Below are 16,632 nucleotides of genomic sequence, written 5' to 3' on the forward strand. Positions count from 1 at the left end.
ACAACTGCTTTTTCATGTTCCTGAACTGGTCTCTCAGTTGCACATGGAGAAAAGTGAGGAAGATTAAGGGCCTCCAACACTACAATTCAACCTTTGCTTAATGAGTTTATTTTATGTATTTATTTATTTATTGCATTTTTATACCGCCCAATAGCTGAACCTCACTGGCCGGTTCGCAAAAATTAAAACCATTCAAAGTATAAAACAAGCAGTATAAAAACATGATATAAAATACAATATAAAAGCACAACCAGGATAAAATCAGCAGCAATGCAGAAATACAAATTTAAAACAGCAAAGTTAAAATTAAATTTATAAACTGTTAAAATGCTGAGAGGAAGTTTCAAATGGAAACTCTTAATTTTGCCACGAAGTGAACTGGTGTAGGGATGGGTGTCTCTGGAACCAAAATTTGTCTGTGTCCTGCAAATGCTCATGTCCTTTGCGTTTATCAAAATGTTGTGTCATCTGTCAACTTACTGAATCTGTTGCTTATGCACTTAAGAGACCATTTACAGAGCTAAAGCGAGGGGATGGAATGCTAATCAATTCAGGCCTCATCTACACCAAGCAGGGTATTGCACTATAAAAGTGGTATGGAAGTGGTATATAAAAGGCAGGAGCCACACTACTGCTTTATACCGGAATTGAAGTGCACTGACAACTGTTGGGCCCCATTGACACATACCATATACCGCTTTCATACCACTATACCCTGCTTGGTGTGGCTCATGCCTTTTATATACCACTTTCATACCGCTTTCATAGTGCAATATTCTGTTTGGTGTAGATTAGGCCACAGTTTCAACTGACCGACGGGCTGCTGTGCCATTCAAAGATAGCACGAGCAGTTTAATTCTGGTTCATAAGCTCCATATTTTCCCCACATGTGCTGTATCTTTAATCAGCTTATTTCTGACCTCTTCATGAGCATGTAGCATTTGGTCTTAATTTCTTGCACAGCTTTCTATAAAGCATGCCTTAATTAATACTTGTTTACTTTTATCCTGCACCAGCCCCCAAGGCCTTGTAGTTAAGACCATAAAATAAACTTGGAATGATAAAGTATCTAAATAAAAGCTCCTCTGAATACCAAGTACTTAAAAGTTCCAACTACTGTCCTCACCCTTCTTTCAGCTGGATCACGGTCACTAGGAACCAGCCTGAAAGATTTTTTTTTTTAAGAGCACTCTAGGAAGTAGTTGGGACTTTGGCGAGACATCAAGGGGAGGGAATTTCATAACTGGAGCAGCTACCAAGGATGCCTCTCTACATTCCCTCATCGCATGGACTTAGGATAGAAATGGAACAAGCAAAGCTGTCAGTAGCCTTGGAGATTATGTCACAACATACAGAGAGAGGTTTCATATTTCCCTACAGAAAATAGTAAAGTCTGACTCTTGGAAGTGTCCTATTTTTATTAAGTGATCAGATCTAGGGATGAATGTTCAGTGAGAGTCTTAATTTACAGCAACTATTTTGAGGATACCAGTTTCTGTGGAAAAAGAGAAAGAGGCCATCTAATAGTTAATGGGCCTGTTCAGACAACACACGAAGCCATGGTTAAGCCAATAACCCTTTTACAGCCAATGGTTAGTGAGCATGTTTAAGCTATTGTTATGTAGCCACCATGGTTAGGAGTGGTTCACACTAAGTCATAACTTTAGCTCAAAATGCTTAACCACCATGGCTTAGTGTGTCATCTAAACAGGGTCAGTGGCTTCAGATCCTGGGTTAAAATATGAACCCAGGCCAGGCCTAACCACAGTTAGCATCGTTGCTCATGTAACCATTAATTGCAGGTTAAGCCTTGCAGGGTTACCTGCACCCGAAAATCAATGGAGAGGGTTTTCTTTCTTTTTGACCTCCCTCCCCTCCCCCAAAGGGGTGGGTAGAATTTTGGGATGAAAACAGGTAGTTGGGAAGCTTAAACATTCCTCTCCTGAAACACCGTGATCCTGGTCCAAATTGGGACCACGTGTGCTTGCAGGAGAGTAGGGAAAACAATCATGCATAGTTTTACTATGCGTGAATAGGAGAATGTTAACTTTGGCCTTCAACCATAATTCATAGGGTAAGTAACATCTGGATCTGTGTGTGGTTCTTGTTTATGTGGCTAACCCCCTAGTATACACCTCTGTCATTCTTCCCTTGCCTAATACCCACAATGTGTTTTGGACTGCATTTCCCACTATCATTGGCTATGCCAGCTTGGGCAAAACATCTGGTAGCTGGGAAGGCTGCTATATGGGAACTAACGTTGAATGGTCATGCTGTCCCAGGCTCTTCAGCTTTGCTGTGATTCTGAAGCACCAGAAATTATACAATAAATTCAGATGATAGGCTGAAAATGCAGCTCGCTGTTAGCTCCATTTTCTAATCCCAGCGAAGCTGTCCTTCCTGAAACACAAAAGAGAACATTTCTTTCCTTGAAGTCCATTGCATGCACACGCATCAGTTCCTTAAGCAGTTGCTGGTGTGTGCTTTATAGCATTGTCAGCACATCCCTGCCTCTTCTTGTGATTTGTCACAGAATTGCTTAACTCAGCCCTTTCCCCCTTTCTCTTGCTATAATTGTCTCCTCTCATGTTCCCCCTGATGCAGCAGCAAGGAAGGGTGGGGTCTTGACAGCACGGAAGCATTTGACAAAAATGTGTGCGACGGGGAAATGACCGCAATTGCTTCGTTTGCAGCGAATTTATCAAGGGCTTCCCTGTCAGGACAAAAGGTTGAAGGGATTTGGAAAAACTGGAAGAAGATGCAAAGAACATATTCGATATGTGGACAATTTGCAAATTCTTTAAAAGGGGAGAAGGGAAGTGGGATCCAGGCATGCCGGCTTCTAGGATGCTACATTCCATGAGCCCCCCAATAGTCAGCATTCTTTGTTCACTGAGCATAATCGCTCCTCATTGGGCTTAGGGTTTTTCTACAGTTTTTTTTTGGGGGGGATGGGGGGGGTACTAATGCAAACCTTGGGATTTCCATGCCTGCTCATCCCTCACACTTGTTTGTGGATGGTGCCGTTTTGACTACCGTCCATACAGGGGGCATGTCTAGACTAGTCGTTATCCCAGGGATGGTCCCGGGTTCATCCCTGTGTGTCTACATGATGGACAGGGCATCCCGGGGGCAAGGAGGGATGATCCTCCCTTTCCCCAGGATAACCGGGACGGCTTTAATCCCGACTTTTCCTGCGGTCTCAGGATCATCCCAAGATGTGTGGGCGGCCATCCCGGCTTTGTCCCAGCTCCTTGCGAGTAAACGCGAGGAACCAGGCATTGGGCACAGAGCTCTTCAGGAGGTCCATGTCCATCGGGGGGGAGCGGGATCTTTTTTTAAAAAAAGGACACCAACCTTTTCGATGGAGCACTAGTGCGCTCATCTTCATTAAAAAAAAATGCCAGGCGCAACGTCCTCCTTCCTCCTGGGACGTCATTTGCTGTGTGTGGACTGAGGGGGAGGATCTCGCGAGCAGAATACCGTGAGATCCTCCCCCCTCCCTCCTGGAATGCCAGGAGGTCTAGACATGCCCTGAGAGAATGAGTTCACTGTTAGTATGTAAAATAAGATTTAGGTTAGGATTCTAACTGTAAGAGCAGTTCATTCATGGAGTAAACTACCCAAACTGGGCTTCAGTAAATATTTGTATGGAGATCTTCCTGGATTAACACATTTGTATCTTATCCTTGCTTCAAAGAAGGCTTTTTGCATCTTGTATTTGCTGGTGATTGTGGAATTGGTCCAAGGCTGGCACTTAAACTTCAGCATTCAGCCGGTCTGGTTATGGGTTTTACTAGATCTGTTGCCTTGGCTGTTTGTATTCTTGTTGGTGTTTTAATTTTATGAGTGCTAGTCATTTGAATTTGTTTTTCACTTTTGAGGAATGGTTAGGCATCCGTGTGTGTGTGTGTGTGTGTGTGTGTGTGTTAAAGTGAAGGGTGGCACATGAATAACTTGTCGTTTAAATCCACCTGTTTCTGTGGAAATCACGCTGTTCCTGCAGTTGTGACACCACCTCCTTTGTCTCTCAGTGGCCCACAGGAAGTTGCCTTGATATTTCGTAATCTGACTAAGAAATGGGCAAGAAAACCATGCCCCGCCCCCCAGCCCTATCTACTCTGCCAGGCAGCTGGGGAGAATCGTTCTTCTTCGTGGTCTCTGTGCATCACACATATGGGCTCTACGCTGAGGATCTTTTTGGTGGGAAGCCTCCCACCACCCTACTGTGCATGTCCCAGTGGTTCCACCTCTCCCTCATTTATTTTTTTGACCGTCTTTACTGGTGCCTCATCGGGAATTGGTCCTTGCATGCTGAGGTTACTTTTTTGTTCTTTGATTATTCTTCCTGTTCCTATCTTCTTTTTCTTTGTATTTTAAAAGAAGACACTTCCTTGTCTGAACACCTGGAGTTGCATCCCAGGGTCATTGCCGCCATTGCCAAGGATACTGGAGTGCAACTTTCAGATTGTGTGATGCAGTCTTGGCCACCTCCTACAGGAGCTGGTGCCTCATGGAGCATGCAAGTGCAGATATCCGCTTTGGGATACCCCGTAGAAGCACAGAACCTGTGAGGCACAGTTCATCCTTTCCAAATGAGGATTGTTGTTATTGTTGTTGTTGTTGCATTTATATCCCGCCTTTTTTCCTCCAAGGAACCCAAGGCGGCGTACATAATCCTCCTCCTCCTCTCCATTTTCTCCTCACAACAACAACCCTGTGAGGTGGGTTGGGCTGAGAGTGTGTGACTGGCCCAAAGTCACCCAGTGGGTTTCCATGGCCGAGTGGGGACTAGAACTCGGATCTCCCAACTCCCAGTTCAACACTTTAGCCGCTACACCACAATGAAGGGAGGTCCTTGGTTCAATCCCCAGCATCTCCAGTTTAAAAGATCAGGTAGTAGTGATGGGAAAGATGGGTATCTTCCCCCAAGATTCTAGAGAGCCGCTGCCAATCAGTGTTGATGATACTGATGCAAACGGACCAATCATGTGTCTCAGTATAAGGCAGTTCCCTATGTTTTATATGAAGTTTCTGCAGATGGGTGGAAATGAATGCCTTATTCTTTAAAGCTGGGGCTGCCTTGCCCCAATGATGCCCAGTCTCAGCCTGCTCAGTGCCTTTCTGCTTCCCAGTTCTTCCTCCTTGTCCAGGCCCCATCAGGCCTCCCTTTATTCCCTTTCCTATGCTGTGGGCATCTCTTGAATTTTGCCAATACACAGAGAAACTGTGTTCTGACAATCCAAAGTGATTGGAGCAGAAGTTCAATGAGCATCCCAAATTTGTCTGTTTGTAGCCTTTTGCTACTTAATTTACATGAGATTCCGTTGTTTTCTCTTTATACATTATCTTTGGATAATCTTATTCATTCTCATGGTCTTCAATACCATCTGTATGCCGATGATACCCAACTATGCCTTTCATCTCCTGATTTGTCTTCTGGTGTTCAGGATCGTATCTCGGCCTGTTTCACCGATGTCTCAGCCTGGATGCTTCGGCGTCGCCTGAAACTAAACATGGCAAAACCAGAACTGTTAGTTTTCCCTCCTAAACCCTCTCCTCTTCTCCCATTTTATATCACTGTTAATAATGTTATACTCTATCCTGTTGAGGAAGCTCATAGTCTTGGTTTTATTTTTAACTCTTCACTTTCTTTTTCTTCCCATTTTGAGGCTGTAGCTAAGTCTTGTCATTTCTTCTTATATAACATCTCTAGAATTCGCCCGTTCTTATCGGTCTCTTGCGCCAAGACTCTCATTCACGCCTTGGTTATTTCCCGCTTGGACTATTGTAATCTCCTGTTGACTGGTCTTCCTTCTTCTCATCTTTCCCCATTGGTTTCCATTCATCATTCTGCGGCTAAGATTATTTTTTTGGCTCGTCGTTTTAATCACATCACCCCGCTTCTAAAATCCCTTCACTGGCTCCCTACCTCCTGCAGAATTCAATACAAGCTTCTCCTTTTGACTTTTAAAGCTTTTCATGGTCTGGCTCCTCCCTATCTCTCGTCTCTTATGTCACCTTACTGTCCTGCTCGCACCCTTCGCTCTAATAACACTGTGTCTCTTACTCGCCCAAGAGTTTCTACTTCTCTCGCTCGTCTTCGCCCGTTTTTGCTCGCTGCCCCCTGTGCCTGGAATTCTCTTCCAGCACATCTGCAAACCGCGACGTCGATCTCAGTTTTTAAATCTTATTTGAAAACATTTCTTTTCTCAAAAGCTTATAACCTGTAGTGTGACAATACTAGTTTTTATTATTTGTTTTATTTTCCCCCATGCTGGTTGGCCTTTCCCCTCCCTGTTTGTTACTGTGATTTTAGAATGTAAGCCATATGGCAGGGTGTTTTGTATTTTGTTTTATATTGTTCTGTACAGCACCATGAAAATTGATGGCACTATATAAATTATTATTATTATTATTATTAATAATAATAATAATAATGTAAGGACTAATAAGAGAGCTGGCATTGAGATGGGGATTGGACTTGATGGCCTTTTAGGCCCCTTCCAACTCTACGATTCTTTATCTGCTCTGCAGGAAGCGGGCAGAACACGGCGACCTGTGGTGTATTTCTTGACAATAGAGTATTGCATAGTTTTGAAAACATTTTTTGTTTGTTTTTGGCAGGGCTTAGTCAAACATCTTCTTGCAACATCCTTTTTCTTTAAAAAAAAATTTTTTTTAAAAAAATGTTCATTATACAGTAACCTTTTTATAAGGTTATAAAACTTTATAAAAGTCTTGTATGCTTATAACCCAAAGTTATAAGCATAATTACTTCCCATTCAGGTTTCATCTTTTATTCCTTTTATCCCGTTCCCTCCCCCCAGCCTGGTACGTTTCGCCTAGATTGTCCCATTTCTTTTTCTGGGATGTTATATCATTTCTGTTTATCTCTTCCTTTATTTTATTTTATTTATAGTAATTTTCTAACATTACTTCTTTTCAGGAGTCCCAGAGCGTCCTATAGGCCTCTGTCCGAGTTGTTCTGTTCATTTCTTTCTTCATATATTCTATATTATAGAATCATAGAATAGCAGAGTTGGAAGGGGCCTTCAAGGCCATCGAGTCCAACCCCCTGCTCAATATATTTTTGCCAATCTTTCTTAAAGTTATATTTTTGTTTTGTTCCTCTTTTCTAACTTTGAACAGATTGATTGTCCTGCGTCCTTTAAACATTTTCAGCTGAAGAAATTAACTTCCCCGGAGTTACCTTTGCTATGCTAGAAAGTAGCCTGTTGCTACTAGCAACACTTTCGTCTCTCCCTGTGTGTGCTTCCTTCACATAGTAGCACAAGACTACCTTTATTTTCTTCACAGCTTTGTCTGTGTCTCCCCCACTCCCCCCCCAACCCCTGCCAGCTATAACAGCATTAGTGCACATTATTTTCACATAACACAATGGTATGCTGCTATAGAAAACAGTGCCAGTTACTAAATTTGCAGACTTTAAAGTCTTTTCTTTTACCACTTTGGATATTAGCAATGTAGGATTTCCTCAGCAGTAGCTTACGAAGTGTCTGGGATTGTGGGAATGGACTGTGCAGGCAGTAAAGGAATGACTTTGTTGACAGCTGTATCTTCCGTAAAACATTTTACACTGGCTGGGCCCTAAGAAAAATAACACGAAAACTTTCAGGCATTTAAAGTTTGACTCTGACAAGACTCTCTGGATGTTTGGGGAGAAGGCAGAGAATTTTACTGGGCACCTAAGATATACAAGCAGTAATGCCATCAGATACAGTCTTCTGTGAAAACTTATAACTGGAAATAAGTATTTAAACTAATTTTTATGAGTAAGTAAATGAATAAACCAGCTGAGATGCAGACAGTGCAAATTGTAAGAAACTGATTTCAATTGCAGCAGTGAAGTGGGATGGGCATTTTTCCAGTGCTTTGTTTTTCCATGGAAAATTTTCCATTTCATAAGTTCTTTACTTAACAGTGAATGAAACTGCAAGCTTGGCAGTTTCAAAGTTGTAATGAACGTTTTTCAGATGATTCTACCTAGCAAGTATGCATATATGAAAGAATGCATATATGTCACTGAAATACAAATACGTCTCAATGTGAAATAGAACCAATAAGTAACTATAGCAAAACTGCCCCCACAAACTCAGTGGAAGAGAACATAAGAGGAGCCCTGATGCTGGATCAGACCGAGGGTCCGTCTAGTCCAGCACTCTGTTCACACAGTGGCCAACCAGCTGTCAACCAGGGGCCAACAAAGCAGGACATGGTGCAACAGCAGCCTCACCCCCATGTTCCCCAGCAACTGGTGCACACAGGCTTATTGTCTCGAATACTGGAGATAGCACACAACCATCAGGGCTAGTAGCCATTGATAGCCTTCTCCTCCAGGAGAGTTGAACTATGTTGAAATAGATCTGTTGTTGTCAGCATATCATGCACAGTTCTTTGGGTTGCTAAAATTTATTGGTGTATCAGCAGTTTTTAGTACCTTTGGGGTTTTTTCCCCACATCCTCATGACAGGAAAGACCCACCCACATTGCAGAGGCCATTTGTCAGAAACACATGAAAGAGCGATCTCTTGCGTTCCTTCCAAAATGTGGAATGCCCTCCCTTCAGAGCTATGATTGGTCTCCATGCTCTCAGCATTTCTGAAAGAAGTTAAGACAAACCTCTCTGTATTAAAGAGTGACTAGTGGTTTCAGTGTTTTAACAGTATTTTATTTCTTTTTGTGTATTTTTATTTGAATTGTTATGCATTACCTTAATGACATTTGTGGAAAGGCGGTATATAAATATTACAACTAAATAAGTAAACATTTTAAAGGAAAAGCTTTGGTTTTCATTTGTCTGCACTTAAAAGAGGTCATAGACCACAGCTAGACCTAAGGTTTATCCCTGGATCGTCCAGGGGTCAAACCTGTTCATCTAAGTGACACACAGGGGATCCAGTGCTCAGGCAGGGGTGAACCCTGGATGATCCCGGGATAAACCTTAGGTCTAGCTGTGGCCATACTATCTTACATTTTCCCCATTGTATACACATAGTGCACCTCTTAGTGCAAAAGCATCAATTTACCCTTGTTGCAGTGGTGCAACATTCTGAGCTGGCTTGTGATACTAGCATAATTACTAATGTGGGATAGTTCTAGGGAATATCATTGGGATCCAGTCAAACAACCTCTTTGGCATAGAACCTCACAAGTATTCTAAGCTTGCCAGAGAAAAACTTATCTTGCTTTCACCGTCATATTTTGGAGTATGCACATGTCACATTAGGTGCTGTTTACTCAAATTCCTCCAAGAAATACATACAAGACATAACTGTGTTTTGAAATGCATGTTCTTCTCCCATTCAGCAGTCATCAGTGTGTTTCACAAGTTGTCATAGCTATTGAGTTTTATGGGAATGGAAAGCTCAAAGACTTAATTTGCCAAGTCCAAATGAGGTCTCCCAACAAATGACTTGGGCCTTAGCTAGACCTACCTGATAGCCCGCGACAGAGGAGGGAAGATCTCGCGTTGTGTTTAACTCGAGATCCCTCTTTTGTTTACACATGAGGCACAACAACCCCAGAAGGAGAGGCGTCGTGCCCGCCATTTTTTAATTTATTAAAAGGGCAGCAGCGCACGAACACTCGTGCGTTAAAGGTAAGTGGTTTTTTAAATTTAAATTATTTTCCCTGCTCCCCCCACCCTACCCCCGATGGGTGCAGCGCTGTGCCCCATGAGCGGCTCCTCGCGAGGAGCCAGGTCAACCCGCGGCACCCGGCCACGTTCCGGGGTCTCAGGCTCAGCCCTGGACTGCGGAAAAACCGGGGCCAAAGGGGAGGGCAAGATCCCGGGGCAAGTAACGGATCATCCCTCCCTGATCCCAGGATCCCCTGTGCGGTCATGTGGACACACAGGGACAATCCCGGGTATCACCCCAGGATTTCACCTGGTCTAGCTTGGTGTTTCTTGCCTCTTCACAATTATTAATGCTGCCGGAAAGCATTTGTAGATGTGTCTATGGTCCAAATGCTGGTATTCTAATGTAGCAATGCTTTCTCTTTTCAGTGATGCTACAACCTTTTGATTATGACCCTAATGAGAAAAGTAAACACAAGTTTATGGTTCAGTCGATGTTCGCACCCCCTGATACTTCAGACATGGAAGCAGTAGTGAGTATTTTAAAAAATGTTTACCAAGGTGATGCACTTTTCTATATGCCTAATATTTCAGCAAGCCTTTTTTGAAGAGTAGTTAATTGCCTAAAGTGCTCAGTATAATAGGGCAGGACAGAGAAAATAAAGTAGAGGGGTCGAGGGAATTCCCAGAAAATTAGACTAGACAATCCTGATACCTTTGGAATAGAACTCTTGGCAAGACTGCAAACTTCTCAATGTTCATAGAGGTCTATCTTCTGTTGGAAAGATGTATGGTTGCTTAGCTACCTTATGAAACAAGATAGGCAAATGGACTGTTGTGAACATCTTTTTTTAGTTCTTAGTAGGAGAATGAACTACCCACAAGTATATGCAGTTATAATATTGAACCCATCTGGGTTTGCACAACACAACATTACTCCTACTTCTAGAAAACTCTTACAGCATAATGTGGGTATGCATCCTCCTCTGCAGAGGAAGGCTAGTGTTGACTGAGTCGCTTTGGAAATACCCATATCCAAATTTAGATGTAGATAGCACCTATGGATTTTGTACCTATTACTAGTGAGTTGTTGGCACTGTAAATTGAGATTAATCTTGTCCAGCGATGAGGTCTCTTAAGTGGTAGTAGTACCAATCATGTGGATCAGTTATATAATAACATGCCTGTTTGACCCTATTGTGAAAGGTATTTTATTCTTACTTATCAAGATTGATGGCCTTGACAATGAACTTTGAATGAATGTTGTTTATGATGAACTAATCTACAGGTTGAATACTCTTAGAATTGAGTAGATTTTTTGAAGAAGTCACTTGAATCTAGATCAGCTTTCTTGGCACCCTCCAGATAGGTTGAACTACAACTCCCACTGACTGTAACCAACATGCCTGAGGGCCTTTGTGGCTGGGGATGATGGGAGTTATGGTCCAACCTATCCGAAGGATGCTAGGTTGAGGAAGGTTGATCTAGAAGACTGCTGCCACTGTCCTAATAGTCCACCTGTGCACTGTTAAGAGCTGAAACAGTCTGTGATACTTATTCTTAATTGTATACTTACTGTCTAGAAGATGTGTTCATGCTGCTACCGAAGGATGGTGTTTAGTGCCAGTGGTTCGCATTTGTAAAATGTTTAGTCTCTGCTGGATACAACCAGCCCTGCTGTTTACAGTGTCTGAATAGCTGCCGGGGCACATTGCACGCAACCCACAGCTAAGCATTTGGAGGAACTTGTTGGCTTGGCTAATAGCAGTCCCACTGCATTTTTTCTCGTCGGCATAATCCACCTTATGTGAAACAAAACATTACATAAACAGAGCTAACCAGTGCAATTAGCCCTACAGTGTCTGGCCATGAGATTGGGTGCAGTGCATGACCGTGCTGCTACAATCCTAACTGTTTGCAAATAGGTACTATTCTTGGTCAGGGGTCTACAGTATTTCACTAGGCTTGCTGGCCAGGCCAAGAATAGTTGCTGCAAGAAGCACACTGCCCATGCTGTCAAGACAAGCTGCCCTCTGCCTCCACTGGCGTTTCTAAAGAGAAGGACCAGCTGGGAGCAAGTGTTGATAGGTGCCACTGCTTGCCATGAGCAGTATCCAATGGTCCTCTTCCACTCACCCCACCCTTTTTCTTGCTTTGGCACTACGTAGCCAAGGCTGTTGAGGTGTTTTGGCCATGCAGCAGTCAAACAACCCCCAGCCTCCCTCTCAACCTTGGAGTTGGGGAGATGTCAAGGACCACTGCACAACCTCCCAGATCCCATCTCACTTCTGCAGCTTCAAAGTAGGGAGTAAGGCTGGTCGCTGGCTGCTTGCCACACTCGCCATGGTGAGCAGATTCATTGAAGCCTGTTCTTGCCTCTTCTTAAACTTTTTCGCAGGCTTTCCAGAATGCTATGACTCAAGACTCAAATGTATAGTTCAGCCCTTTTTGTCTCAAAGGATCAGGCAAATAAGTGTCCTTTTCAGACAGACAAAACAACCGTCTGTGTGAAACCTAAATAAAAAGAAGTATATATGCCAAGCCAAAATGATTCAGCATCCTTTGAAATAGGAAGGTGTTACCTTTCTTCTAGAAGATATTTGGGGCATTGGCTAATCGTTCTCCTTTCAATTCTGCGTGTTTTTAGTGGAAAGAAGCAAAACCAGAAGAACTCATGGATTCAAAACTTAGATGTGTCTTCGAGCTGCCAGCAGAAAATGATAAACCCGTGAGTGCAATTGTATTTTTATGTGCTTTGTAGAACAGCTGCTCCTTATGAATAAAACCTTGGACTCTGAAGTTAACTATAAGTTGTCCAAATGTCTATCTGTAGCTTGTTGAGGAATGCTGTTAAGAAAAGAAAGGGCACCTTTGCTATTATGCATAACTTTATATATATCTGTATATATGCAGGTGCTTAACATTAGCTTGTTATTATAGGACACTACGAACACTAATACTTTTTTCATTTTGCTGGATTTGGATTTTTTTTTAATTAACTTTATTATACAGGATTAGTTTTGTTTGGAGGTGGAAGGGAAAAGGGCATATTTTTGGAAACATAAATCCTTCAAATGTTTCAAAACTGCAAAAATAAAAAGTTCTGTCCCATGAATAAGAACTGTGCTTAAGAAAGGAGAGGCATCCATGTAAAACATGGGTGGGGAATATGTGGCCCTGCAGATGTTGGACTGCAATTCCCATCATGCATATCCAGCATAGTCAGTAGTGAGTGATGATGGGAATTCCAACAACTTCTGCAGGGCAGCACATTCCCCATCATGGCTGCAAAAGATGGAACGTATTGGAATAACACAACCCATATATTCCAGGGTTTGTTTGTTTTGTTTTTTATCCCTGAACATTGCAATGATAAGAGACTTGCAGCAAGTAATAGCAGCCTCTTCATCTTAGCCATTAACAATGGCATAGCATGTTGTGACTCGGTTTTGAGGACAAAAGATGGAACGTTCCAGAGGAAGGGTGTGTGGGACACCTCCAGAGATATTACAGAGGAGGAGTTCTCACAAAGGGTGGGTATGTTTAGAGAGTACTGGCTGTACGTCTTTAAATTGGACTAAAAGAATGGTTCCTCCCTTGGTGTTCCTTCCTGCCCTTTTAACGCAGGAGCGGTTATTACATTGTCCCGTGCTAATACTAGAATCGGATTCCAAGACAGCGCTGCCCCTGGAGTTTCAGCCAAGTACTTAGGCCTTAGCTTAGTGTTCCCCAACACTTGGGTGATTCACAGCATGCTTGAAGTTGACTCCCTTCCTGTATCGCCAAGATCAAGGACTGCCCTTGTTGTGCGCCCTGCTGGTTATTTCCCCATCACTCCTGCAAGGGGGTATATGGGGGGAAGCAAGGTGTTCTGGGTTACAAAAGATTTCAGGGACAGGCCTTTCATAGCTGCAAACAATTTGAAAAGTTACTGAACTCTTGTTGCTTTGCTACCTGATTCACTGCACTGGTATGCATGGTGCTCAGGTCCTTTTGATCTCCTTAATCCCAGCAGCTACTCTTTTGTACTCTATGTGTGTGCAATTGTTTACTCTTTAAAATGTGTGCCTATATCTAAGTGAACACAGGGACAGCCCCAACCCTGGTGTCCCCCTTAGGTGTTGGACTACAACTCCCATTGTCCCATGCTAGCTGAAGTTTATCAGAGTTGTAGTCCAACATATATGGTTGGGGTGGCTGTGAAAAATAGAAAGGCTGGAAATCCTGGCTTTCAGTGTGGCATGACTTGCTAGGATTCAGGGGAAAGCCTTCTCATTGGCCCTGTCTATAAACTGCATAATTCCCTGCCTCAAGAGGTTAATTTGGACACCTCTCAATGCTTCTGCTGCCTCGCTAAGACACTTTTATCCCACGTAGAATTTCAACGGTGGCCTCTTCTTAAGGCTGTTTTACTTACTCTGTTGGTCTTCTTTTTACTGTCTTTATTATAGCACTATAAAAAGAAGTATAGCACTTTTAAATTACAGTGAGCTGCCCTGAGTGATGTAAATACAGTGGGGATGGCAGATTTTAAATTTCCGTAACTTAAACATTCTCCTCTTTTCTTCTTCTCTCAACAGCATGATGTAGAAATAAATAAAATTATATCCACAGCTGCAACAAAGACAGAATCTTCCGTAATGTCAAAATCGTTAAGTTCTTCTTTGGATGACACTGAAGTTAAGAAAGTAATGGAAGAATGTAAGAGGCTTCAGTTAGAAGTTCAGAGGTTACGAGAGGAGAATAAACAATTTAAGGTAAGTTTGTGTGTAGATAGATAGATAGATATCGAGATATGTTCCTAACTTTCTGATGTAGATATGTTTTTAGACTGGATTTAATTCATGTTTTGTGTGTTGGAATGGTTCATGAAAGTGTGTCTACGAAGCCCTTTGCCACATGAAGCAACTCAAATATTAAGGTCTTCCTCAGAGGCCTTTCTTTTGGTACCCCCACTATTTGGAGGTGAGATGAGTGTTGACTTGTTTGAGCAAGGGCGCAGAACCTCAGGCCCAGGGGCCACATCCAGACCACTCGTGGGCCAAATAATTCCCCCTGGAGTTCCTCAGATAGCCACGGTACCTTTCCCTGCCCCCTACCTCCTTTCCCTCGAATACTGATCATTCGATAGTTTCCCAACTTTTGTGCTTCTCTTCCCAACAACCTAAAAGGTTGAAATGCCTCTCCTAAGATGTAGTGACTGGCAGTGAGAGCTATAAGCTAAAATAGGCTGGGATTTGGGGCCCTGACCCGTTTTGCCTTTAGCCCCGCCCACCACTGGAATGCAGCCCCCGAGGGCTTCCTCGAAATGGAATTTAGCCCTTGGGCTGAAAGAGGTACCACACCCCTGAGTTAGAGGGCCTTTCCAGTTGTGAGCCCCTGATTTCAGAATACTCTTCCCAGGGAGACTCACCTGAGAGCCAGTGTGGTGTAGTGGCTAAGATGGACTGGGAATCAGGAGATCCGGGTTCTAGTCCCCACTCAGCCATGGAAACCCACTGGGTGACTTTGGGCCAGTCACAGAATCTCAGCCCAACCTACCTCACCAAATAGAACAGAAACCACCACAAGACAGTTTCGGAGTCCCAAAGTGCCCAAGAATCACAGAAAGATAGGATCCTTGGTATCAAATACCACTGAGAGGTCTACCAGAATCAACAAGGACGTTTTTGTGACCTACCCAGAGACCTTCACTATTGGGTGGTACAGAAATATAATAAATGAAATGAAATGAAACTGAAGGACATACTCCTCTTGTCTAGCTCCCAGTGTTGGTCATCCACCAAGGCTGTTTCAATTCCATACCCAGATAATTCCTTCTGCAAGGCATACTTGTAGTTATGTGTTAAATCGGTACTAACGAAAGTTAGAGCTGACTGGAGTTCCTGCTCAGCCAAGCATATGAAATTCAGGTAGAAAAATCTGTTTGTAGGTATTGGGTTTCACAAGAACCTATGGATAATACCCAATGTTAGTCTGTAGATTAAATTTTATTGAATTAAATTTCAGTGAGTGTACTCTAAGGGTTCATCTATACCAAGCAGGACATTGCACTATGAAGGTGGTATATAAAAGGCAGGAGCCACACTACTGCTTTATAGCAGTATTGTAGTGCACTGACAAGTGTTGGGGGCCATTGACACATACCACTTTCATAGTGTTACATCCTGCTTGGTGTAGATGTGTCATGGGCCCCAACAGTTGTCAATGCACTTCAGTTCCGCTATAAAGCAGTAGTGTGGCTCCTGCCTTTAATATGCTGCTTTCATACCATGTTCATATATCCTGCTTGGTGTATTATTATTATTATTTATTTATATAGCACCATTAATGTACATGGTTCTGTACAGAGTAAAACAATAAATAGCAAGACCCTGCCGCATAGGCTTACATTCTAATAAAATCATAATAAAGCAATAAGGAGGGGAAGAGAATGCACCAAACAGGCAGTAAAAAGTCAGAACAAAATCAAGTTTTAAAAGCTTTAGGAAAAAGAAAAGTTTTTAGCTGAGCTTTAAAAGCTGCGATTGAACTTGTAGTTCTCAAATGTTCTGGAAGAGCGTTCCAGGCATAAGGGGCAGCAGAAGAAAATGGACGAAGCCGAGCAAGGGAAGTAGAGACCCTTGGGCAGGCGAGAAACATGACATCAGAGGAGCAAAGAGCACGAGCGGGGCAATAGTGTGAGATGAGAGAGGAGAGATAGGAAGGAGCTAGACAGTGAAAAGCTTTGTAGGTCAACAGGAGAAGTTTATATTGGATTCTGAAGTGAATTGGAAGCTGATGAAGAGATTTCAGAAGTGGAGTAACATGGTCAGAGCGGCGAGCCAAGAAGATGATCTTAGCGGCAGAGTGGTGGACAGAGACCAACGGACTGATGTGAGAAGAAGGAAGGCCAGTGAGAAGAAGGTTGCAGTAGTCCAACCGAGAAATAACCAGTGCGTGAATGAGCGTCTTGGTAGAAGAGACAGACAAAAATGATCGAATCCTGGCAATATTATACAGGAAAAAACGACAGGATTTAGCTACTGCCT

At 42.9% G+C, this 16,632-nt stretch overlaps 1 protein-coding gene across 1 annotated transcript in view; it reads left to right on the forward strand.

Annotated features, from left to right (window-relative positions):
- The window catches only part of VAPB (VAMP associated protein B and C), a 57,489-nt gene that overhangs the window by 38,073 nt on the left and 2,784 nt on the right, over positions 1-16,632 (forward strand). The window contains exons 3-5 of the mRNA XM_063146761.1: positions 10,031-10,134; positions 12,249-12,329; positions 14,182-14,358. Of these exons, the coding sequence (XP_063002831.1) occupies positions 10,031-10,134; positions 12,249-12,329; positions 14,182-14,358 (362 nt within the window). The remainder of the gene's footprint in view (positions 1-10,030; positions 10,135-12,248; positions 12,330-14,181; positions 14,359-16,632) is intronic.

The sequence above is a fragment of the Elgaria multicarinata genome, chromosome 1, assembly GCF_023053635.1.
Source record: "Elgaria multicarinata webbii isolate HBS135686 ecotype San Diego chromosome 1, rElgMul1.1.pri, whole genome shotgun sequence".
Taxonomy (NCBI): Eukaryota; Metazoa; Chordata; class Lepidosauria; order Squamata; family Anguidae; genus Elgaria; species Elgaria multicarinata.